Source organism: Charadrius vociferus, unplaced genomic scaffold (genome assembly GCF_000708025.1).
Source record: "Charadrius vociferus isolate BGI_N301 unplaced genomic scaffold, ASM70802v2 scaffold390, whole genome shotgun sequence".
Classification (NCBI taxonomy): domain Eukaryota; kingdom Metazoa; phylum Chordata; class Aves; order Charadriiformes; family Charadriidae; genus Charadrius; species Charadrius vociferus.
The window spans coordinates 1,388,673-1,414,755 of NW_009646433.1; the positions used below are offsets into that span (position 1 = coordinate 1,388,673).

General features: G+C 42.7%; 1 protein-coding gene across 1 annotated transcript in view; it reads left to right on the forward strand.

The window, feature by feature from the left end:
• Positions 1 to 19,721, forward strand: part of MINPP1 (multiple inositol-polyphosphate phosphatase 1) — a 21,538-nt gene extending 1,817 nt beyond the window's left edge. The window contains exons 2-5 of the mRNA XM_009881659.1: positions 78 to 266; positions 1,174 to 1,271; positions 1,791 to 1,924; positions 19,322 to 19,721. Coding sequence (XP_009879961.1) covers positions 78 to 266; positions 1,174 to 1,271; positions 1,791 to 1,924; positions 19,322 to 19,721 — 821 coding nt within the window. The remainder of the gene's footprint in view (positions 1 to 77; positions 267 to 1,173; positions 1,272 to 1,790; positions 1,925 to 19,321) is intronic.
• Positions 19,722 to 26,083: the final 6,362 nt, after the last annotated feature.

The window sequence follows — 26,083 nt, forward strand, 5'->3', positions numbered from 1 at the left end:
ACCCCCGGAACCCCTGGGGATGGTACTGCTCCCCCGCCTCCCCGAGCTGTGTCCCTGAGGCCCGCGTTTGCTTTCAGAGGTGGAGGTTGAAGTGAACGATTCCTTGATGCGGTTTTTCGACCACTGCGCCAAGTTTGTTGCCTTGGTGGAGGAGAACGACGCGGCCATGTGCCAGGTGGATGCCTTCAAAGAGGGGCCGGAGATGAGGAAAGTCTTGGAGAAGGTCGCGAGTGCCTTGTGTTTGCCGGTGGAGGACCTGAACGCAGGTAATGAAAGCCTCTGAACAGGTGGCTTCGGCTCCGAGCGTGGCTGAGAGCAACTTCTGAGTAGTCATGCAGACTAGGTAATTTAAAGTAGGTTGTAAATTGGAGGCGCAGTCTCTAATTAAATGCATAAGGCTGCAAATATGTATTGAGGTTGCAGTAATGAATGCTTGTTTGTCAGTGGTCAAAAGAAAAAGGCTGTTGAAAGTGTTGTTCCCTGTAGGTGAAATCAACTTTACCTTTGTTTGGAGGGATATGAATGTGTTACTCTTTTAATTCTGCTTTGTTGAGCAGACGCAGCTTTTGTAAAACCCGCTACAATTCAAATGTACAAATAACCTCGGGAAAAGGTATGTCTGTGTTGTAACTTCACTTCTCCGGAAGAGAAGTGCCAGGTTTCCCTACGTGGTGAAGCGGTGTGGGAGACACCCTCCCCACAAATAGCTGTTACTGTCCTTTCCAGCATGTCCCTAAAGCTGCAATCCCGAAGTTGCAGCAGGCTGCCGTTCAAACTCCGCCACTAACTTGGAGGATGAGTTGTGGTAGTCAAAGACTGCTCTGTGTTGAACAGGCACGCCTTCTGTTGACTCTTCTGTCCTTTATGGTGATGAGGACGCACTAGTGGTTGACACCTATAGCATGTAGATTGGCAGATGGGCAGCATTTGATGTGAAACGCTCTCATTTTCCCCTCATAGCAATGTAATGTGCAAAGCTTGTAGTCAGAAATGCAGATTCTGTGTGATAATGGTGTTGAGAGCTGCTTGGCCTTTGGACTGGCGATTCTTTATTGGATTACATTCTTTGCATTGCTTAATTGTAATTACATTCGTTTTAGAGGCAAGCTGTGAGAAAGTTGCTGCTTGTGTAGCAGTAGTTTATCATTTGCTTATTTGTTGGGTTTATTGCAGATCTTGTTCAAGTGGCTTTTCTCACCTGCTCGTATGAGTTGGCTATAAAAAATGTGACCTCCCCATGGTGTTCGCTCTTCAGTGAAGAAGATGCCAAGGTAGGTGCTAAATGGGAGAGAGATTTGAGAAGCCTTCAAAAGGTGCCTTAGTGTTCAGGTATAATTCCTTGTGCAGTCAAAAGTTGTAAGTTGTGTGTCCCTTATTCTTCAAACTGCTGAATAACTCCTTTGGAGACCAAAGGGCTCTGGATTAATCAAGCAGCAAGACTGAAATACCTTTCTTCATTCAGACTTAAATACTGGTGCAGTCTTGATTTGCCCTGATTAAAATGTGGTTTTTCTCCTATTGTGCTTAATTCAGATAGTGCTTTTATTTCTGTAGTATCTGAAATGGTCTGGGCAGCTCTGTTTTGCCTATCTGATAAAATGCCCTGATTCTAGAGGACAGCAAATGAGGTCTTCTCGGTCCTTTAAGACCTAGAAACCTGTTTTGGTTTTTCTCGTGTGTCAAAGAATTGTTGATTTCCTGCAGCATGTGGTAGCATCATTGCTCCAGGTTGTGGGTTTTTTGTTTTCCCTCTGTGCCGTAATAGAAACTTGTGAACTCTCTAACTTTAGGTACTGGAATACTTGAACGACCTGAAACAATACTGGAAGAGAGGCTATGGCTATGACATCAATAGTCGCTCCAGCTGCATTTTATTTCAAGATATCTTCCAGCATTTGGACAAAGCGGTGGAAGAGAGCAAAAGGTAAATAAAAAGGCTTTTGTGCTTTGGCTACAAGCTTTCTGTGGCCAGTTCTGAGTTGGATTTAACATGAGTAGAAGTTAAGTACTTTAATTGCAAACATAACAATGCTGGGAGACTTTTAACGTAGGAATAAAATTTTTGATAGAGTAGTATGACTGTAAAGAGTATAGATTTTTCTTTTCCAGTGATGCTGTTGTGCCCAGATAATGTATTTCCATCTTTCAACTTACTGATGCGCACAGGCCTTCAAGGGACAGCCAGCTGCTCTGTCTGATAATGGTGTTCTCTTCCTGCGCAGTTTGAGAAGAGGCCATTGAGTTAAAACAATGAGCTTTTTGTTTAAAATGTCTTTGTTAAAAATCATTTGTGGTGAAAATGGAAGTCTGTGGGTTGACAGCATCCCCATGATATGTTCTGTTACCTGGTTACTTAAGCACTTCAGCATGGCAGTCTTTCTTTCTGCATGTTTTTGATTTGAGCTTCTTGCATTATTAAAGCTTTCCATTCAGATTAAAGGTGTTGAAATGTAATACCGGAAAAGTAATTACTACAGCTCAATCCAAACACTTAATGACTCTAGACTGAACGGCCTGTTGCAGGATCCAAGAGGCTGGAGCTGCAACAGAAAATTAGCCTTATTGTAACAAACCTGCTTCATTGTGACTAGGGACTTCGTTGTGACTATAGGCGATATACTCGATGCCTTGTAAGAACAGGAAAAAGACACTTCTGTCCTTAAGTCGTTCCAAATGCCTTTATTTGTTCCATGAATCTAAAGTCAGTAGTTCAGCCGGCCAGTCCGAGGACTCTCTCTAGGATATTTAGTTTCCCATGGCTATTCTTTTACAGCAAAGCTGTAGTTTGGGAACAGCTATAGCTGTAGGAAGATACTAGGCCTTACAAGTAACTGTTGGGAGACTTGAAGATACAATAATTAGCTACCTTCAAAGGATGGTGGTTTGATAAAGTGGTTTGTCTTCATCTGTTGCTATGATTTGACAACAGTCATGTAGTGTCAGTGGAAGAACAAGAGCAGTGGTACTCCGTGCGCTGAGCTGTACAGTGCTCAAAACTGCCTTTGTAGTGTCATGGGTATAACCATCCCTAAACTTCCTTAAAAATTAGAGATAAGATGCCTGTGCTATTTTTGTGTATTGTTTATTCCAGTGAGCTGGTATCAGTCAGCAGTTGTGATGCAATATCTGTTTGGTTTTGATCTTGTCTCGTGTGAATTGGTATGATTAGGAGAAGTAAGACAGGAACGTAGCTGGGATGTGTTGTGGCATGGAGAAGACAAAGGCTTCAGTTACAGATTGGGATCTTTGCCACAGAATTACTTGCGTTTGCTTTCATGTGCTCGTAAGCCATTATTTTCTTTTTTTGAGAACTGCTTTAGGTTTCAATGCAGTGTGTTCATATGAGAATTAATTTACAACTTGTGTGCATGCTCCTCGTGCAAAATGAGGAATTAGAAATTCATGGTTTAGTGATCAATCACATGAATTAATACCTTAACAGATAGGTGTGGAAATGTTTATAAAAGTACACAATAACAAAGATACAGTTGGAAGATTTTATACATATTGTGCCATTAAATACTTGATAGAAACTAATTTATAAGGAACTTCAACTTATAACCAGCAAATGCGGCTTTGGTGTTGATATGTAAACATTAGTTACATGTGGTGAATGTTCTTGCATTCCTAATGTCCTTGGGACTTTAATTCTATATTCAATATATTAAAGTAGATCTAGCTAACACCCAGCAGAGTGATATTAAGGGCACTTATGTTTCAGAAACAAAAGCATGAGTCACAGATATTTGAGGCTGGATGTATGTAATTTTTATTTTTTGATAACTTGTTGGGAAACTTTTTTTTTTCCTTTTAGCTCGCAGGCTGAAATTAGAAGTAGCGTTCACGTTTTGGATTGGAGGAACAATCCATAAAGTTGATTATAGCAGAGAAGATAGCAAAGAAGTTTTGCTCCTTTGAAAGTTTGCTGACCGAGGATCTGAGCTGGATATTAACAGTGGTAGAACTGTGTAGTGAGTCGGTTGAAGCATAGTTCTCAAACAGTCAGTTGGCTTTTTTGCTGTCCATTAGTGTGGGATGCAGAGAGATACCCTGTGTTCAGTGCTGGAGCTCTGAGTGACGCAGGAATGTTGAGATCATGTTTAATACATGACATGGTTTCTTTCATCTAAAGTGGAGTTATCACTAGGTAAACAGAACACGTACTGTTTATCTTAATTACTTTTGGGATTCACCTGGAAAATCAGGCTGATGTATCTGTTTTTAAAATAGCGTCGACTTAGTACGTGAGAAGGTAAACACATTGCAAATTTGCCTTTAGGGTGTACGCACAGGCTTTCCCAACACTTGTGTCCAGATTGGTGCCTTGGTCCTGCTCTAATGATGATGTGAGCCCAGGGAAGGGGGCCGTACAGGGTTGGCAATGAGAGCCGAGGATGGGAGAGCACAGGACTCCGCTGCGTTGTGTGGCAGCGGTGGTCCGGGGCCTTTCTGAACCTTACCTGTGCTGTGTACCAGCCAGCACAAAGGAGACGCCTCTTTGTTTTGCCGTGAATGGGTTAAAACTTGGCCGTTTCAAACATGGAATTAGTTTGGCTTTGGGCAGGAGTTGCTATGAATGAAAGGTGGGCAGCTGGGGATGGTGACCCCTCTCCAGCCAAGGTGGCTTAAGAAATTGTGCTGTCAAATGATCACTCTGGTGCCTGGAAATTTAAAGGAGGGAAAATTGTGTGGGAGTTGGGGATACCTCTCGTTTTGGTAGTGGTGGAGTCAGAGCAGTGGTTATGCTAGATCACCCTTTAAATAGACTTCTTCACTGCATCCTTTCACTGCCTGCTAGAGAGCTAAATGAAAAACACATTGGGTGTTAATGTATTAACATTAACAACTGTGAAGAGATTGACAAGCACGTTGCTGTGATTGCCTCTGTCACGTGCTGCATGCGTAAGCAGAGAAAGTAAGAACTGGGAATGAGAAGATCAGGAAGAAGTGCAGGTTAAAAGAAAAACAAAGCAAGATTCTCAACACCTCTCTGTCCTTCTGAAATCTGAAAAATAACTTCTAAACGCAGCTTGACTCATGTGAGGAGAGTGATTGATTTTGTTTCCTTTTAGTGTAATTTACTCTTTGAACAGGGATAGCTTTTCAATTCTTAAATTATATGCACTAGTTGTAGCTGTGTCTCAACTGCGTATAAGATATCCCCGTAAGTTTAATAATAATAATAATAAAAAAGCCATAGTTGACAAAATCGATATTTATACTTCTGATTTATTGAGAACTAGATCAGCATTCACTAATTCACAAGGAGGAGCAGGCTTCCTGGAGAAGAGCAGGTATTTGAGGCAGAGCACTAAAGGACCGAGATAACTTCATCCTGTCTTCCCACTCTGGTGGCAGAAATTTGGTTGCAGTCTCCGGGGCTGTCATGTTGTGTTGCCACGGCAGAGGGCAGCAGGCGGTGAGATTATGCATGTATCTAAACGGTCGGGACGCTAAAAATCTTGCAAAATTAAAAGCTGGGTGAGCAGTCTGTTTAGTCTGCGTCATCCTAAATGGGAACTGAAAGCTTCCGAAGTGCATTGCCTTCCACAAAAGGAGCGTGTCACTCCATCCCACAACGTAAGGTGGCAGTCTTAAAGCACTGAAGACTTTTCTGTAATCTGAATCGGGCAACCTGGTGCAATTAAGAATATGTGGCAATCTGCCACCACCGATGCACTGGAACAGCTTGTGTCTCTTGTGATCTAGAGAGCGGAGGTGCAACCAATGCTTTTTCATCTGGGGAGAGAGACTTATCGCGGACCCTGTGGCAATACCGCCGCTCTTCTATGTGGGAAGTGATGAAATGGCAACACATAGCCCAAGGGTGATTAAAAGAGACTTCAGGGCCTTGGGACGATTAGTAAGGGAATCTGGGGCACGGGCTATCCTTTCTTCTTTCCTCGCAGTTGCACGCAGTGACACTGGAAGAAGCAGACGCACTCAGTCTGTTAATACATGGCTCTGGCTGGTGTCACTGCCACAATTTTGGGGTTTTTGACAATGGAATGGCCTTGACTGCACCAGGCTTGCTGGCATGAGATGGGGTTTGTCTTACTCAAAGTGGGAGAAGGGTCTTTGCCCAAGAGTAAGTGAGGCTCATTGACAAGGCTTTAAACTAGATTCGACAGGGGAAGGAAGCATTATCAGGCTTGCCTGTGACAAGCCAAGGGACGATGCACCAAGGATAGAGGACACACACAAAGTCTTAGGGAGATGCTCCAGGGGCTCCTGAGGCAATAGGAGCCAAGGGGGAAACATGGGTGAAACACCTCAAAGGAAGACCACCTGGAGAGCAGCACAAAGGAACCACAGCCACTCCAGCCAGTAAGTCACTGGGGACCCAGCTCAAGTGCCTCTGTTCATGGGGAGCAAACGAGGAGTTAGAAACCTGTGCATGCCACCAGGGCTGTGGTCTCATTGGCGTCACAGAGACGTGGTGGGATGGCCGCTGTGACTGGAGTGTTGGAATGGAAGGATACAGGCTGGTCAGGAAGGACTGGCAGGGGGGATGAGGAGGGAGGGTTGCCCTCTGTGTCAGTGACCGGCTGGAGGGCATGAACCTCCACCTGGGGATGGATGAGGACCTGAATGAGAGCTTCTGGGTCAGGATTAAAGGGAACACAGGGGCAGGTGACATGACAGTGGGGGTCTGCTACAGGCCACCTGAGCAGGATGATGGAGCGGATGAGGCCCTCTATAGACAGATAGGAGTGGCGTCTCATTCACAGGCCCTGGTCCTCGTGGGGGACTTCAGTCACCCTAATATTGGAGGGACAACACAGCGGGGTACAAGCAATCCAGGAAGTTCTTGGAATGAACTGATGACAACTTCCTTCTTGAAGTAATAGAGGAGCCAACGAGGAGAGGAGGTATGCTGGACCTTGTCCTTACCAACAAGGAGGGGCTGGTGGGGAATGTCAAGCTCAAGGGCAGCCTTGACTGCAGTGATCGCGAAATGGTGGAGATCAAGATCCTTAGGGCAGCGAAGGGGGTGCGTAACAAGCTCACCACCCTACGCTTCAGGAGAGCGTGCTTTGGCCTCTTGAGGGGTCTGCTTGGGAGGGTACCATGGTAACCCAAGCAAGCTGGTTAGTATTGTATTCGAGGGTCACCTCCTCCAAGCTCAGGAGTGATGTATCCCAACAAAGAAGTCAGGCAAAAGAGCCAGGAGGCCTGCATGGGTGAACAAGGAGCTCCTGGACACGCTCGAAAGCAAAAAGGAGGCCTACAGAGGGAGGACAGGCAGCCTGGGAGGAGTACAGAGAAACTGTCCAAGCAGCCAGGGGTCAGGTGAGGCAAGCTACAGCACAGATAGAGTTAAATCTGGCCAGGGACATCGAGGGCAATACAAAAAACTTCTCTAAGTGTGTCAGTGATAAAAGGAAGACTAAGGAAGGTGTGGACCCTCTCTGGAAGGAAACAGGAGACCTGATCACTCAGGGTATGGAGAAGGCTGAGGTACTCAGTGACTTTTTTGCCTCAGTCTTCACTGGCGGGAGACAGACTTTTTACAAGGACACTTAGTGATAAGATGGGGGGTAATGGCTTCAAACTGGAAGAGGGCAGACTTAGATTAGATATCAGGAAGAAATTTTTCACTCTGAGGGCGGTGAACCCCTGGCGCAGGTTGCCCCGAGAAGCTGTGGCTGTCCCATCCCTGGAGGTGTTCAGGGCCAGGTTGGACGGGGCTTGGAGCAACCTGGGCTGGTGGGAGGTGGCCCTGCCCAGGGCAGGGGGGTGGAACTGGATGATCTTTAAGGTCCCTTCCAACCCAAACCATTCTGTGATAATGTGAGAGTAAAAATGAAAGCAAGCAACCATACAAATAAAATAAAATTTAAAAAAAAAAGCCTGTATTAATAACAGTAGAAAATGATTGGTTGTGCCTGTGTGTGTTCACGAGTGGTTTTTTTTTTTTATGGTATTGTGCAACTTCAAGGCAACAGGTTAAATACTTTTGTATGAGTTTGTTACTCTGAAAATGAACTTTTGTGATGATGAAATGACTTTTAGTGGAATGTTGTTTCAATTTAGTGACATTTAAAGTTGATTTGAAACTGGCCGGCTGCTTTAAAAATTTAAGCACATTGAATTTTCTTCCAGAGCATTATCTTTGCTCCAAGTTCTCCTTTCTTCCTGGAAAGATTTCTTCCTGATTGCTTGCCGAACTTAGTTGCCTTATTAGTTGCCTTGTTAAAGGTCACTTTTCTTTCTTCTGGGCAAAATATCTTCTGCTGATTAGCCTATTCTTAAGAAAATGATGAAAGTGGTAATAAATACCTATTGCTAATGAGTCCCACCTTCAATTTGCAGGGCAAAAGTTTCAGGTGTTTTGAGGATCTTTCATCATACGAATTAGAATAGAATTCTTGGTTTAAACCAGCAATAGTCTCTTCTGTGTAGGTCTTGCTGTACAACAAAATGGTTTTGAAGGCTGTGAAATGGCTTTTCACTATGTGATTACTGTCGTCAACTGTCCCCATCCAGATTGCTGGTGGAAATATGTTGGAATATCTATTCAGGAACTTGGATCCGATGTCAAATTTATCCATAGTTGTATTAGTGACCACCTTCTGTTAGTAAACCCATGCACGGACCCTATTCTTCTGCATGCTCTGTAGCAATAAAGTATAAATATCTAATACGGATTAATTCTTCAGTAGAAAGCATCAGCTCCTTGAGAACTTACCACAGTCGCAGTGGGCCTTTCAGGACCACATTTCTCTGTACCTTCCGACCAGTCTGGAAGGAAATACCATGGTCATGTTTCTTGGAAGAGGTTGGGGGCCAGGACTTCTTAATTACAAAAAAAAAAAAATAATATTGTATCACAAAAGTTGAGTATTCCCTTAAACCAGGTTATTTGTTGTACTGAAATGGCATACTTGGGCAGTTGTCTTAGTCCATAAAGTATATTTTTGTGAAGACATACTAATGGCTCCCCCTCCCCCCCACCCTGCTACAGTTCAAAAATACAGAATCAGGCTATGCAACTGTGTGGCAAAGAAGCTAATGGGGGAAAAACTCTTCACTAAACTGCTGGGTTTTCCCCCCGCTGCAGCGTAGGCCTTACTGAAAGTGTCCCTGCTCTTCATTATAGAATCACAGAATGCTTTGGGTTGGAAGAGACCTTGAAGATCATCTAGTTCCACCTCCCACCAGCCCAGGTTGCTCCAAGCCCCGTCCAACCTGGCCTTGAACACCTCCAGGGATGGGGCAGCCACAGCTTCTCGGGGCAACCTGGGCCAGGGGCTCACCGCCCTCACAGGGAAACATTTCTTCCTAATATCTAAACTAAATTTCCCCTCTTCCAGTTTGAAGCCATATATGTTGGTAAAATTTCCAGGTGTGCATGTTCATTTGCAGTTGTGCTACTGAGCAACTTGAAAGGCTGCTCTTACCAGTCAGCATTTGTTTAAACAGTTAAAGTGTCCAGTTTCCCAAAGCTGTGGTATGTAGAGACGCTTCAACATTGGGATGTAGGGGAGCAATCAGTGAGTATCACCATAGCTCAGAAGAAACATCGAGTTCTTTGTGGCTCTTACGTGAGCTATGGCTAATGATCAAAACCTGTTATGATCCCCCCGTCCCCCTGCAACATGGTGATGATGATGATGATAGGAATAACCTCACACTTGATGGGCCCCCATCCCTCTTCAAGAGGCAAATCTGGTCTGTATGTTGCATGGGACTGCCAGCTCAACCCCGTTGCTCACTGGCTTCTTGCCACCTTGGAAGACTTGGCACGCTGAACTTGGGAGGAGAAGGGGGAAACACTACGGTTGCAGGAGGGAGCCCCTGTTGCTGTGGCGTAGGGTATGGATCTGTGGGAAAACTGTACATGGAAGGGATAGACAAGTGCAGTGCTTTTCAGCTTCAGGTTTCTGTGAGATGCCCAGGTGAGCCTTGCATCAGTGATCTGGGAGTCCTGTTCTACAGGAACTGTGCCTGTTGATTAGAAATCCATGTATTCGGGTAGTTAATGCAATAGGAAGCTGCTAACCCTATTAAAAAAAAAACAAAAACAAAACCAAACCCACAACAAAAAAAAGACCCAAAAAAACCAATTCGCTACACGCTTGGGCAGGGGTGGATTTGAAAATCGGTTGTGGCACACCTTAAGGCAATCAGCTATTCATTAAAGTGGTTTTGGACTTTTCTTCCAGCTTCAAATATTTAACAAGTCTGCCCTATTTACTCATGAAAGAGAATATGAAATACTTGTACTGTCCAAATGGATTATCATAAGGCTCTGGAAACTGGGAAGCATGCTTTGTGCAGTCATCTCAATATTTAAAGTGTGTGGCTAATGATTGAAAAGACTAACCTAGCTGCACATACACATTGCAACATATTTGGTGGTTTCCTCTGTGAGAGTAAGCAGGTTCAAGGTATTAAAAAAAAAAAAAAAAAAAAAAAATTCATTTGAATTTTGACCTAGATCAAGATGAAGTGAAGGTGATCTTTGTAGCTATACCAGACTAAGCCGTATGTTTAACAGCTTAATTTGCCAATTTATTGGTAGCTTTTATTGTTTCATGTAATTTGCCTGCCTCTTTGCAGGTCAGTTCACAACACAATTGATAACCTTTGTGTAGTCATTTACTACTGTGCCCTAATAGCTCCTTTCAAAACTGTGACTCGGTACAAAAGAATTCAATATATGATCTAAAAACAATTACCTGTTCAAAACTATCTTTTTATAGTATGTACAAAGGGAACGGAGCAGAAAGCTTCCACGTATGCAGTAGAAAGAATATAATAGGATTTGAAAAACCCCTTTTGCTCAGATCCAGGATGTTCAGTCATTTCTTCTAATAAAACTTCTTGGTTGCCGCTGGGATCCCATGTTTGCCCAGCACAGGTTCTCGTCTCTCTGGGTGCATCAGCAGGTTCAGGATGTCCTGCATCCCTTGGTGGGAGTTGTAAACCAGTGTGTTTGATCACCCACCCAGCAGGAGAGCCGCTCCAAAGGACAACTGGGGCTATGACGCATAGATACGTCATTTACGTTATTTGAAGTGCAGGGCAGTTTGTAGCCAGCTGTATACTTTGAGGTGTGACGCAGCTCTTGCAGAGCCAGGTCAGAGGCATTGGTACTGTGCTCCCCAGAGGGTCCCTTTCTCGAGGGCACAGAGGTGTGGGTTGCTCCGTGTGGCTTTGTATGGGACCTCTTCAGGGGTATCCCCACCGTGTCACGTGGCTTTTTGGGGTAGAGCCTGTGATGAAAGCTTCTGAACTAAGCCCTTGTCACTTCATCTGCTAATTACACAGGAATATATAACTTAGCAAAAAAAAAAAAAAAATAATTGCTTGACTTAGTGCATCTGTTCAAAGAGAACAGGTGGGGTGTGTGTGATGGGTAAACTGATCCCTCTAATAAGATGTGTGTGTATTCACAGAAGAACATGCCAGCTGTACAGTTCAACAGACCACACAGTTTACATTAGTACACCTGGAAAATAGGCAGGTCTTGACTTCATTTCCAGAAAATCAGAGAAATGGGATGATTTTTGCTAAGAAACTGTAAATTTCTCAAACAGCAGCTTTGTATCATGCTGCATGATTGGTTTTGATAGCCCCATCCTTCAAAGATGGGGCTTCTGACATGATTAGGGATGCTGTGAAGGGAAACCAGGTAGAGACATGAAATTCTCCGTAGGTCCTTGTATTACGTTCAGCAGTGTCGCTATTTCTGCATTTCTGAAGGGTGTGTGTGTTTGCTGTCTCCTCTCAGATACCTGGGCAGTCCAGGGGACTTCCCCTGGGAATGTGTCTTTTCACCCATCTGGTTAGAACTAGGTATTTCAAGTGTTGCTTGTGCCTTTTGAACCTCCCAGAATGAACTTAATCTCACTTTAATTACCTAATACTTGCTTGCTCAGGATTGCTCTGAAAAGGTATCTCAGCAACTTTTTATAGAGTCATATCCTTTTATCTAAGGAAATAAAAAACCAAGCACAACAATACCTAGGCAACACACACACACACACGAACTGGTCTGACCAGTATTTGCTTTGGGCACAAAGGGTTTGACAAGTGGCATTACCCTCTTGATTTGGTTTTTGGCTCATCACGAGGGTTTAACATTTAGCATCAGCATGGTGCTGCTGCAGTAACGCAGTTTAATCTTTGTGATCCATAAGAATGTGAGAGGTGGGATCATTCAGAAAGGAGCCTTTGAAACTTTAGAAGCTCTGAAGGTAAATGCAGTGAAGCCTCGTTAGCTTTGCGTGATTAACTTGTGGGGCTAGATAAGAGCTGTTGCCTTTTAATCAGAGTTTTAAATAAGTTTTGTGTAGGCTTGTCAGCTTTTCAAGTTTGTCTTTGCCATGAGTGAGCTCATGTATGTCCTCGTTGGAAAAGAAGGACGTTTTTATCTTGTTAGTATTTGTGGTGGCATTTTGCTGTGTTGGTACTGCTTCTGGAAATGAATGAGCACAGCTGTCCTCTGTCCACTATTTAAGGTTGAAGTTTTGATGCATGACGACTTAATACTGTTTGACAGATTTTTACTTTTTTTTTTTTTCTCCCTTCTTTCCACTGGTGATAACACTCTGAGCAACACCACTATTAAGTATTTCTGCTCCCCTCTGAGTCCCACCACTGCCACCACATTTCCTGATCTCTGCTGCTTGTGTAGATTTAGGGTTCCTCCAGCTGTTTGTTTTTTTTCCAGAAATAAATCATAGGGGCAGATGGGAGGGATGGAGAATTCATTCCATAGATGAAAGTACAGGTTTTTGAGTCCTTTGTGCCGGCTTTTCTATTGGGGAGAAAAAGGACAGAATGTGGTCTAAGCTTACTTGTTTTAACAGTTGTTAAAACTTACCTCCTCTGAAGTTGCTGGAGGGATTTTTACATGAGGATTGAAGGTTGACAGATTAAGCTTTGCTGTAGGAAATGTTTCTTCTTACCCTGCTATCTCCTGGGGTTTGGGTTATCTCTAGCTGAAAGTCACATTGGTGCTTAGGAATTAAACTTTGTTGAAAAGAAAGTTCACTTCCTCCATATCTAAAGTGATGTATCAGTAGTCCTAGAAGAGTAGGAACGATGTACTGTTGAGGATGGGTGAGCTGATAACAGAAGGTTCAGGGTTAAACCTGCATCCGCCGAGATTAGGGAGAGCCTAGAATTGGCCTCAATGATAGACCCCATGGCCATGCTTCTTCACGGTGCCTTTTTTTCCATGGTCAGACTTAGTGTTTGTGGTTGTGCTGCTGAATTGTTCGGTATCTTCATTGTCAGCTGTGGTCAGATTTACTTAGAGGGTTACAGCGCGGGTGGCTCAGCAGCTGAAGTCGACATCTCTTCAATGAACCCTGCTCGTGTTCTCTCTAGTGACAGTCACTTCTGCTTGATTGAAGTGCCCCGTAAAATGAGTAAGAAACCAATCACCAGCAATCGCTTTCAGACAAGCTCTTAATATTTTATAGCAGTTTTACGCACAGTCTCTTCATCTCCCTTTAAAGTTGGAAATGGGAATTTTTTTTTTTTTCCTACTGATCAGTGTGCTTTCCCAAGTCATTTACTACTAAATAAAAGTGAGGAAAAAAGTGAATTGAAATATAATTAGCAGCTGCCAGAGTACGATGTTGAGAACTTTGGCTGATGGTTCCACGTGATGCTGAGTCATTAATCAATAGCAAAGAAGATTGAGTTTGGAAAACTCAGGCCTTCCGTTTAATATTTTATTAACCTGTGCTACTGTTCTGAATTTATCAGTGTTTGATTGTTTGTGCTTTGCGCTCCTGTCTTGTCTTTATCAGTAATGTAGGGGCAGTAGTAACCTTTGCCTGTGTACATGCTCTGAAGAGGCAATCTTTAGTGATTTCCCCATAATTAAAAATATTACTGTTGCTGTTTTAACCTTGATGGTGATTTTTATTGTTGTTATTAGATGATATGAAACCACATCTGAACTGGAGTCATGACCCGAGACTGAACAGGGAGTGCTTGAGTAGTCTTAGAAATCAGATACCCAGTGCTGGTGAGAAACCAAATATACTGTGTTAAAGAGGCTATTGAAAACTCAGGGTTGTATCGTATAAGGAAACAGTTTTAATCCTTGTTAAAATAATACGGTGGGATAGCTATGAGTGGGAGAGGTTTGTTCTGTCTCCCAAGGTGGTTTGGCCTGTCAGCGTAAGAATTTCATGAGACTAAAGCAGGTGAAATAGTAAGTTACAGTGAGAATGAGTGCCTTGTTTATTCCTTCTTTTGCCTTCATGAGATTTTCTTTCCTTGTTCTTTAAAACTTGTGTATGTGTATATGCTATAAATTGTTTCCTGTTCTGGAAACATATGTCTTGCTGGTTTTTGTTTTTTTTTAACCAAGAAGTCAAGTATATTTTCTGTGATTTACTTCCACTTCAAAATTCCTGCTAACATCAGCTGGAAAGTAAAGCCAAACCTCGCTTAAAGTCAGCGCTGACAGCCAGAATGTTGTTATTTTTATTTTGTTTTTCTTAGCAGCTCTGAAACCTTTTTTGGAGGTGGGGTGAGTGTGTGAAATCCACTCCCTGTGGAGTGAATAATGCCTATTGTAACACTTGTTTTGGGAACTTTAGAGGTGTATTTGCATTACTACCTTCCTTGCTTAGAAAGCTATAAACTACAGACCACCATGTTGGGAAGCAGACATGTATAAAGGGTGTGCAGCTGGGACAAAACAAAAACGTGTTGAATTGCTAAAGCTGGGTGATGCTCCCTCAAGAGCGCTAAAAGAACTTGAATGAAGTAGCTGAAATAACAGCCAGTGCACACTGGTTGCAGCCAAGAAGCTTGTGGGGGCCGGCAGGTGCGATGATTTAAAAACTAATAATTAAATAAAGGAAAAATGAAAAAAGATGCTCCAGGGGAGAATCAGAATTGCAGGCCAGTCTAGCGTCGATAAGCACCTCGATGAATATGATATACCTGAGTAGCGTCAGTATGGCTCTTTGAAAAGAAAACACCTCTTGGAGCACTTGGGAAGGATCAGCAGGTATACAGATAGCGTGATCTGGAAGACACAGTCATGATTTCCAAACGCCTTTTAACAGGTTTCTTTATCAAAAGAAATCAAGCAGCTGGGGTTAAGGGGGAAGGTCCTTACGTGGGTAAAAATGAATAAAAATACAAGAAGTGGAGGGTAGGGATAGCTGATTGTTTTTTTTTTTTCTTCCTAGCAGAGGTAGGTTGCCGGTGGAAATGGATCTGCAAGGATCTGGGCTGCTCAGCATGTTGGAAATGACTGGAAAAAAGAGATGAGTTGTTAAGTGGCATTGCAAATGCAGCACTTTTATTCAAGATAAATTGTTCTGCTAGGAGGATTGTCAAAAGGACCTTGTGAAACTAACTGGGCTTGAAAATTGCAGATCTGTGAAGTAATCCACATGGCAAAAATGATCATCTTATCATCTGTCAGGTAGAATCTGAGATAACTAACTGCTTAGGAGTTGAGTTTTGAGGTCGTTATAGTTGTCTGGACGTATCTCAAACTTCTGTAAGCTAACTAGAAAAGGTGTTAGATGTCATGAATTAGAAGAACAGAGAGTACCATGGGTGCAGCATGGCTTTACAATGTATCTGCTTGTCTTGAATGTTGTGCATTTCTTATACTCTGATCTAAAAGGATGTAGCTCATTTGGAACAATTGTGGTAGGATTTCTCAGCTTGGAAAGAATATTATTGCAAAGTTGTAAGTAGAAGGCTTAAATGGTACATAGCATCGACAAATAGAAGAAAAAGCGGTGTGTGAAGCTGTGCAGCACCTCGCTGCAGCGTGTTGTGCGTGCTAGAAATGTACGTGGATTTCGGGAGAGATTTGACAAAGGAAAGATTCCTTGAGAGGTCCTACGTTACACAGAAGCCACATCTGGCCTAGGAGATCTCTGAGCTGGAAATTGCAGGAAGTCAAAGGAATAGCTTTCTGTTGTCTTTTATAGATGTGTGGTTTTTGCTGCTCCTCCTATTTGTTGTTTAACAGGAGGGATGTGAATGTGCCCTAAAACCTAAAAGTACTTCCCTGAAGGTGTGTGTGGAGGGGGAGGATATAAATGAACTAGTCAAATGAATAGGAGGAGGGAACAAAGAATTGAGGGGGGGGGAAAGGGAAGGGAAGGGAAGAGAAGAGGGGTAACAGGATCTGAAAGCTTTACAATTTTTAAATGAGAGAAGGGGCCATAAATAACAAGGGGAGAAATGTGGGCAGAACCACTGATTTTGGAGGAGCTGAAAGAGGGGCTACAGGGAACATATAGCCTCTTGGCACAGCAAAGGCATGGGTGGAAAAAAGATGTAACATCCTCCATACAGAACCTTTCTGTGGTTTTCATGCTTCTTTTGAACAGAGGCAGGTTTCTGATACTTTTTTTTTTTAACTGATTTTTTTTTTTTTTCTCTAAGAGGAGAGTATGTGCGTGTATGTGCATATGTGTCTAAGAAGTATAGTCAGAGCAGCCTCAGGCTCACCAGGGAGTGAAATGGTACAATGTGTGTTTCAGACTGCACAAACACTGGGCTATACTGAGCTGGTAGTCCAGACCCTGTCCTGTGCCAGTACTGAATTCCTGCTTATCTGATCAAAGTTTGAATCTACAGGCAAGTCCCCCAGTTAACCATTTCTCGGTTGCTTTAGATTTTAGGTTGGAACAGGGAAGAAGAATGTGTCTTCAGGAGAAGAAGAATGTGTCTTATCTGTGGGTGGACTTCACTGGCAGGTGGAGTGTTGCCAAACATCACCTGTTGTCTCCTGAAAGCTAAATGTGTATTTACACGTGCTAGAATAAGTGATCTGGGCTTCCGAGTGCTGCTTGGAGATGGTCCCAAAAAGCCATCATCCTTCTCTGGAGCAAGGGGCAGGTGTTCATCTTGGCTGATGCTTCCTTCTGCAGCAAAGCCAGCTCTTATCTTTCCTTGGGTAGAACAATGGGTAACCTCTTGTTGCACAAACTGTCTTTGTTTTAGGCTTTGTTCGTGGTATGAATCAGTGGCTTAATTTGCTGGCCTGTGTGCTGAGGGAGTATAATTTTCTTTTTGAACTAGGTGGTATTCTCCAGAATTAGTAATAGCAGTAGTCCTGCTTATAATTTGAACTAATAAATTGCAGAGGGACGGCTGTTTTCCTCCAGTGACTGGATTGCTGTCTTCAGACTAAACTTTGGTAAATGCTGATGTACCTTCCAAATAGCTGAACTGTATTATAGGAGAAAAAAAAAAAATCAAAATTGGTGGTATTTTGCTATCAAATTACGATTCTTGTTCTAGCACGATACACAGTTGGAAGCATTGGTGGTCGTAGAGGTGGACAAGAAGTGCCCCTTAAAATCCTGTGCTGGTGGTGATGTGCCAGGGAGGGAAGCAGTTTGTGCGTTAAATCAGTAATTTGTTTGCTCGTCCAGGCAATCATGTGGTTGTGGTTAGGTCAGAGGGTCATAGGGATCTACTGTAGTTTCTTAACCTGCCAATAAGTTTATACTCAGACTCAGTTTTCATCTTGAAACTGAATTGTCATTTATCCTTTGTAACAGCAGTTGCAAAAAGGTTTCTGATCCTCAAATCTAGCAAAATTAATGCTGAAAACTTCATAATCCAGGTCTAAAATGATGATAGTCTGGGGGCTCCTATTTGCTGTACCTTGGGTTAATTTAGACAGAAGCTTATTAAAAAGACTTTAAAAAATTCTGGGTCATTTGAAGTATTTAGAATGGCTAAAGAGAAAGGGTATGTTTTCATAATAAGTTATTGGTCTTTGTGAAGTGGATTGCATCCTGGATGATCTCACTTAATAGTTCATTGTGCTTTGTCATGCAGGTAGCTTTTGCATCTGCCAGGGAAAAAAAAACAAACCAAAAAAAAAAAAAAAAGACTGACTGATCAGTCGTACTAAACTACTAAACACAGCTCAGTATGCTGGGAAAAGCTGTTTTGTTTTAGCCCCAAGTTTGTACTGAAGCAAATCCGTACAACTTGTAGTAAAAATTTTATTCGGTTAAAAAAAACCCCGAAAGTCTCAGGGAGTTTTTCCAAACAGCCCGTGATGGGAGAATGGCTATATGTATTTGCAATCACAGAATCTTCTGAGTTGGAAGGGACCTCTAGAGCTCACCCAGCCCCACTCCCCTGCTAAAGCAGGACTGCCCAGAGCACATCACTCAGGACTGCATCCAGGCGGTTTTGAAAATCTCCAGAGAAGGGGACTCCCCCCCCCCCCCGGGCAGCCTGTGCCACTGCTCTGCCACCCAAACCGTAAAGATTTTTTTTTGTGTATTTGAATGGAACTTCCTGTGTTCCAACTTGTGCCCATTGCCCCTCGTCCTGTCACTGGGAACCACTGCAAAGAGTCTGGCTCCGTCTTCCTTCAACCCACCCGTTAGATACTTGTATGCCATAATAAGGTCTCCCCTCAGCCTTCTCTTCTCCAGGCTAAAGAGTCCCAGCGCTCTCAGCCTTTCCACGTAAGGGAGAGGCTCCAATCCCTCAGTCATCTTGGTTGCCCTTCGCTGGACTTGCTCCAGCAGTTCCCTGTCCCTCTTGAACTGGGGAGCCCAAAACTGGACACAGTATTCCAGTTATGGCCTCACCAGTGCGGAGTAGAGGGGGAGAATGACCTCCCTCGACCTGCTGGCCACACTCTTCCCTTTGCAGCCCAGGATTCTATTGGCCTTTTTGGAGACAAGGGCACGGATCTGTGTTAACAGAAATAACGAGTTACTGCGGTGTCCCGGAGCTTTCCCACGCGCTAACAGTGGAAGGGGACTCTGTCACATCCGACGACGGGCTTGACATGGTTTGCATGTCAACAAAGCCTTGCAGCTGGCTTGGGGATTTGCTGCCCTTCTCTCAAATTCCTGATGAGAGGAGGCAATGCTGTTAAAGCCTTCTATTTAATCCAAAAGCAGTATGTTAACTGTAGCGTGGTCACTGCATCTTCCTGTACCTGGGAAGAACAAAAGTGACTAGGTTCGTACAGGGAGTCGCAGAGATGTAGTGAGTATATGGATGCGCACCATTAATCAGTTTCTTGCTTTTGTTTACTATATTTATATTAGGTTCTAGCTGTAGCCTAACTGCATTTGTTACAACTTCTTACATTTTATGTAAGAGCCAATATCTTTAGTCGGGACAAAAATTAGGAAGCTTGGATGCTTTAAAAAAAAAGTCTGTAATATGCTGAAATTCCCAAGGAGGTTTTTATTGGGTACTGGAGTAAAACAGGCTCAAAGTCTGCTTCTTGAAGCCTTTGTGGCTGACAGCTGTGCAATATGTTGGTATGTTTGTTTTAAAGCACAGGCTCTTGGTCATTCTTTGTCCTTCTTTTTTTTTTCTTTTTTAGTTCAAAACCCATTTCTTCACCTTTGATTGTGCAAGTTGGACATGCAGAGACACTTCAGCCACTGCTTGCCCTTATGGGTTTCTTCAAAGATGACGAACCTCTCAGGGCAAACAATTACAACAGACAAACGCATCGGAAATTTCGCAGTGGCCGGATCGTGCCTTATGCTGCCAACCTGGTATTTGTGCTTTACCACTGTGATCAAGTGAAAACTTCGAAAGAAGAGTATCAAGTGCAGATGCTGTTGAATGAAAAACTGATGTCGTTTCATCACTCAAATGAAACCATCTCTACTTACGCGGACCTCAAGGACTATTACAAGGACATCCTGGAAAACTGCCACTTCAAAGAAGAGTGTGAATTACCAAAAATTAATGTTACTGCTGTTGATGAACTTTGAGGGAATGAAACGGAGTGGGTGTTGTGCAAATTGATCCCAGTACTGTTTGATGGACGTTGTGAACTAGCACTTTTGATGATTTGCTGCTGCTACGTTGACTTTCTAAACTTGCAGATTTGATGGGTTGTCTCAGTTAGCTCAGTGTGCTGTTTATTACATAAGCAGAATTACAAAACCAAACGCTGTAACGGGGATGTCGATGAGCGTTTGTAACAAATACGTGATGCAAGATGAAGTGTCCCTGTATGTTGATACATATGAATAAGTAATTTCATCGGTCATTCCTTTTAGGAATGTGCCATAGATGGATTTAAAAGCTGGGGCGACTTCTATTTTATCAGAGCAGAATTCAGTATTGCTTTGTGCTGCCTGTTTTGCTAGCCACTGTTTTCCTGTGGCAGGCATGAATTCAAACCTCTCAGCATTTTTGCTCCTTTTCCTGAGCCTCTAGGAGGGGAAGAGGGTACATAGTCCTCCTCTACAGATGCCCGGCTTCTGCCTGGACAGCACCACGCAAACATCTCTTTCTTGGGCATTTAAAGCAGGAGGAGTTGCAGTGTTCCTGCGTGCGTTATCTGCCTGAAAAAAGGGTCCAGGAGTGAAAATTCTTAAAGTCATCATTGACCCATCCCGCATAGCAAGTTAGCCTCTAGGGTAAGTAAATTATCTTTAAAAAGAAGTAGTTAAAAAAAAAGAAAGTGAGGGATTGGGAAGTAGCCACTCTTCCTTTAAGGTGCTCTGGGACATGCTGCAGTTGTTCTCTAATCTGGTGTGTCCTTTCACTTGACACCAGCAATTTCTTGGGTTAAAGGTTTGGGCTAAGGCATTCAGGTTAGGCTCTGCTATGGCTACAAACATCTTAGTCCTGTCCCGGTGCTGACATTTTTCCTAGCAGCTCGGGTTGGAAGGGACCTGTGGAGGTCTCCAGTCCAGCCTTCTGCTTGAAATGGGATTGTTACTAACCGGAACTCCAGACAGATTTTGGACCGTAAGAAGTATGTAGCTGAAACTTCTGCTGGCTTTAAGGCACCAAACGTAGTGTCACTTACGTAGGCCTTAGACATTTGATGTGCCACCTTGTTCTTGAAACAAAGCTGGTTTTAAAGAAATGAGTTGCATACAAGTGCTGGTGATATTTTAAAGCAACTGCACTTAAAGTAGGTTCACTTGCTACTGAAGGCTGGAAAGTATTTTAGAGTGTGGCAGTGTGGCAGAAAAAAGGAAAAATTGAGATAATTGTCCAGAAATGTCTCAAATGCAGTTAAGTCAGATAAAAATTCCTACATTGCCCTGAAAGGGAATGGCTGTGTGAACAAGCTGTCCCAAAGCAAGTGAGGGTGTGGATTTATGGTGCTGGTACCTCTTGCAGTGCGTACTCACACCCTGTAATGAGTTTTCCAGTGCTCACTGTGTAAAGTGAGGTATACTTTACTGTGTTTACTGGGGAGGGGGTGAAAGGTTGGTGTAAGTCATTACCACAGGGTATCAGATGCGCTATAAACATTTATACCCTTGTTGCTGCAGGGTAACTTGTTTTTGTAGCTTCACCTTCAGAACTGGGAACTGAACTGCAAAAACGGGAAAGAGAAAGCCAAACTGGCTCAGAGTTGAGGAGTTCAACTTAGCGTATGTGGGTTTTTATTTTTCTTGAGGACTTAAGCTTCTGTCAATTTATTTGTTTTTTAATACGCCTTGTATAAAAGCAGTTAAGGTTTATGTATCTGTAAGCTGACCAGCAATCAAAAACCTGTTTTTTACTGTTGTACTCTGAGTTAAGGGTTGGGATTTAGGGCCCTGTTTCCTTAGTGCACCGATTTCTGTGGAGACCAAGGTTCTGATTGCTGAAGATACTGATTAAAACTGGTGGATATTTCAGCATTAGCATCCTGGTGAAACACTTGCCTGTGTTGTCTCTGCAGCTCTTTATCTGAAGCTGGTGAAATGGTTCGGGAGGAGTATCAATGCCGAGACAAATGTAGGAATATAGGTCAGGATAGTTGTCAGCCCCAGCACATGATTTTTACTGCTATATGAGCTTTGTGTGTCTCCTTTTCTACATGATACTACCTTGAGACTAAGTCAACTGATCATAACTACTGTGACAGATGCCTGTTACGAACTTTATTGCAACATTGGAGGCAAGCTACAAAGAAATGAACCTTTGTTTAAGGGCAGTTAAGTTTGGTAAATAGCAGATGCAAGGGTGAGAAAATCCACCTTTGAACAAATTTATTTTTCTGTGAGTCAGTCATCCTGTGATGATTCATGATTTGAACAGAAGGGCTGAAAGCCTGACTATTGGAGATGAATGGAGGATTTCTGTTTGTCAGTTCAGTCAGACATTTGAAGACATCACGTTTGTTAAAGGATACATCCTTCTTCCTTATGGAGAAGGAATACATTGCGCTTGACTGCTTTTCTTTGATCATGTGCCAGATGAGCTGAAGGAACCAAAAAATTTCTTCTATAGTGAAGCATCATTTGCTTCTGTATTACCAAGTTGATTGTATGCTTAAATTCTGTGCAAAGGGATTCAAGGATGTCTCTGCAGAGGCTATTTTCTATTTTGCCTTGGAGTACAGGTCTGTCATACAGGTCCTCCAGAGTAACAGATATATCTTCAGTGGCTGTCAGCAATTAACTGCACAGGAAAACCAGCTCTTTGGTTTCTGAGCTGTGTTTTAAAGGCTGTGCTGACTCACCCCTTTGGCAGAATTAGGGGCTGAATGTGGAAACTTTGTACCATTGTAGCAATAGAAGTGTTTGGACATGTAAAGGCACTTGGCCACGTGGCTGATTCTTACCATTAGGGAGGGGACTTCAGTAGGACTCTTTTGTTTTTAGTAAATGTATAAATTTGTTTATATACTAAAAAGGAAAGCTAAAATTTCTGTAAAGTTGGGCAGTAGCTCAGTGAGGAGTGTTTAAACAGGCTGCCGTATCTCATGGCATTGCAGATTACCACATCCTGAAAAAGTCCTGCAAGAAAAATAATAATGCTTTCTCTTCCTTCACCTGGCTCTGGACAAAACACCTCATCTCAGTCGTCCATTGAGGACTTTGTTTGCAAACTTTCTGAAACTGGAAGCTTTCATGGATGAAAAATACCAACAGTGTTCTTGGATGCTGGTCTTAAATACCTTTGAAATGTATTTTATTTTGTTAAATGTCTAAAACGTAACTAATCTTTCTCGCAAATTAATTTTTTTCTTCTAGTAAGTACTGCTGCTGTAGTTCTGGTTAGCGTCATGCTGTCAAATCGCTGGACGCAATGCGAATTTGTAATTATATGGTACTAACTGGATGAATTTTGAGAACTTGTTTGGGATTTTTAGTGCTGTGAAATAAAACTGTGCACTTTCTTCATCTCTGTTTTATGAACAGGAATGACACTATCTTTAGTATCATTGCTGTGTTCTGCTTCAAAATACATTTGGTAGGCTGCTATTACTTGCACTGGTGTCTCTGGTTATTTTAAGTCGTCAGATTGCTTGGTGATTAATATAAAATGCCTTAATTAGGTTTTTACCCTCACATTCTGAGGTGAATGAAAATTTACTCTTGTTTCCAGGAGCCTTGGTTTTAAAAACAGCAATAGCTTCCTGACAAGGCTTTTGCAGATATTACTAAAGTATGCAAAATGTCTGAAAATGTTGTGCATTTTGAAGTGGAGTGATGGTTACACACGCGTTTTTGTGCAGTCCAGAATCTGCTACAGTATTATTTTTCTAAACATTATCACTCTACCTCAATAAGAGATTGACACTGTTGATTTGATAAGGAATTAGAAACGTACATCATGCAATACTTTCTAACCTGTCATTTCTTGTAGGTGTTTAGCAATAGATCCTCATTATTGAGCATCCATTAGCTACTTAGTTTGATAATTCTCTGATTACCTGTACGTAAAAATTAAGCTTTGCCTGCAGCGTGCTCATCTGCTGAGGCTGCAGCACTTTTGTAGGTGTGCTGTGTCTGGAACAGCATCATCTTTGATCAAGGGCTGTTTCTTCATTTTCAGAGGTATTAGTCTGTAAGACAGTTTGAAATAGAAAACAATTGATGCTGGTTTGTTTAAAACAGCATCTGTAGAGCTTGCTAAAACAGCAAACTGTAGAGTTGTAGGAAAAGGAGTGAAGTGTCTCCAAAATCAAGATACCAAAACCACATATAACGTACTAAGGGGAAGAACAGGATTACCACCGCCCCCCTTTTATTTTAGATGTATAGTATGTTAAATGGTCGTTTTGATAGTTGTCTAACTTTTCAAAAGGAAGTTAGTGTTGTCAGATGTTGGTTTGCAGTTGCTGGGATGGCAGAAATATCTTCGAATTGTTAAATCCTTCCTTTCTTGGGCTTTAAGTTACAGCCTATTTCTCCTGATTGTCAGAGTCGTTTCAAACCTGGCCATCCGAAGGACTGACCTTACTGGACTGAAGTGAAGGTCTCGTATCCTCCACAGTCTTCAAAGGGTAGTCAGTTATGGACCATCAGAAGAAGAATTATATACAAGTGCAAACAGTACACGTTGGTAAGCCCACACCGAAGCGTGACGCCAGGAGCGGGTGGGCCAGGGAGAGCTCATAACTTTGTTTAAGATTTCTGGGGGAGATTTTTTCTCCCCACCCTTCCTCCTCCTCTGAATTTGTTGTCTTGAGGCCAGCTGTACTTTCGTCACCCATGTTGTCATGTGATGGTGAGTGGGTTTCTCCGTTTCAAATGTCCCATCCGTTTTTTTTGTTGGTTTGACCGATGGGGGTGTGGGTGCGTTTTGTCTTTGATATGCTGCCACCTTCAAATTCATCTTCATCAGCAGCTCCTGTGTATCCAGTTCAGCTCTTCAGTACTGTTTTTCTGCCTGATTTCTCAGGATTTGTAGTCCAGTAAGTAGAAAACTATTTCTAAATTACTTTGTTTCTGATGCTGACAAAGGTTTTGAAGAGGGTTTTCATTGACTGTGAAATATATGCCAGGCCAAAGCTAGGTTCTGCTTCCAGATCTGATACGGGTAGGTGTTTGTAAAGGCTGGACGGCTTTTTTTCCCCTCCCTTGTTTGCTTCCTGAAGTGGAAAATTAAGATTAATACAGATTAAGCTGCAGTTAGAGCTTTTTTCCAATTTAGCTCGATACTTTAAAGAGAAATTTTTACTTAAAATCAAGACAGAGAAGGCAGGGAGGTTCAGGCTGATACCATGTGGTCTTTACGGTGAGGGATTTTTATTTTTTTTTAAAGCAATTCCTTTGAAAAAGGGTTTAAAGCAAGCATTGTTTTTCTGACTTTCTGTTGAAAGGTTTGAGCACATCTCTTACTGTGTTTAATTAACAAAAAACAAATGACGGTGTTCAGGGAAGGGATTATTGTTGAAGGACTAGGACAGAAGGAGCTACCTGAATCACTCATTATTTAGGGGTCAGAAAAGCTCTTCAGACTTTTCCACACTAGTGACCTGTAGTGCTCAAACGCTTCACTGGATGTGGTAGCAAATCCTGAACCTCTTCCAGAAGCAGAAGGTGCCCAGCTGATCCTGGGAAGCAAAGCATGCACCCCAGAAAGAGGAACCAGGTCAGGCTGGAAGTTCTTTAACTTGGTGACCTCTGGCTTTTGGCAGGATGTGGAGCCTAAGCAAATGTGTAAGGGTAGAGCAAATATTTCTCCGTAGGTTCCCATACATACTGGCTATTTGCGGCTACAGGGGTTTCGGGAGTTAAGGAAAGTGGATTTGCATTTAGCTTTGTATGTATAGCTCTTAATCAATTTCTCTTCTACACGGTTCTCATGTCGCTTTCCGACCCCAAAGCCTCGGATTTGCCTTGCGATGGGATGTGGTGGATGCTACAGCTCAGCTGTAGGCTTTGTGAAGGTCCAGCTCCTTCCATTTCATTTGAGCCTGCCACCTGCTAGACAGGAAATTCAGTCACGTTTCTAGGAGCCGCGATTTTAAAAACAGTAATAGCTTTTCTGACGTATTCGATTAGCAGAGTTAGTTACCATATGCAAATGCTAAAGCTTGGCACGTATTCTGGAGCAGTTCAGTCATTTTGTGTGATACAGATCTTCTTTCAGTGTTGTGTTTTCCTGAACACCAGCAGTTCATCTGATTCCATGGAGCATTTTTATTGGAAGAGGAGTTAAAGGCTTGATCTCTCTCCTTACAGCTTGCGTTTTCTTTTCTCTGGGTGGGAGAGGCCCATCTGGCCTATTTGTTCCTTGTGCCAAAATCATTCCGTTCTTCTAATTGTTACCATTGCTACTTCTATTTTTGGCTTAATTTTACCCTGTGCCTATAAATGTATTTACTGGACCAGACTTGCAGACAGTATTCAAGGTGAAGGTGCACCATTGACTTGAAAAGGAGTGAAAT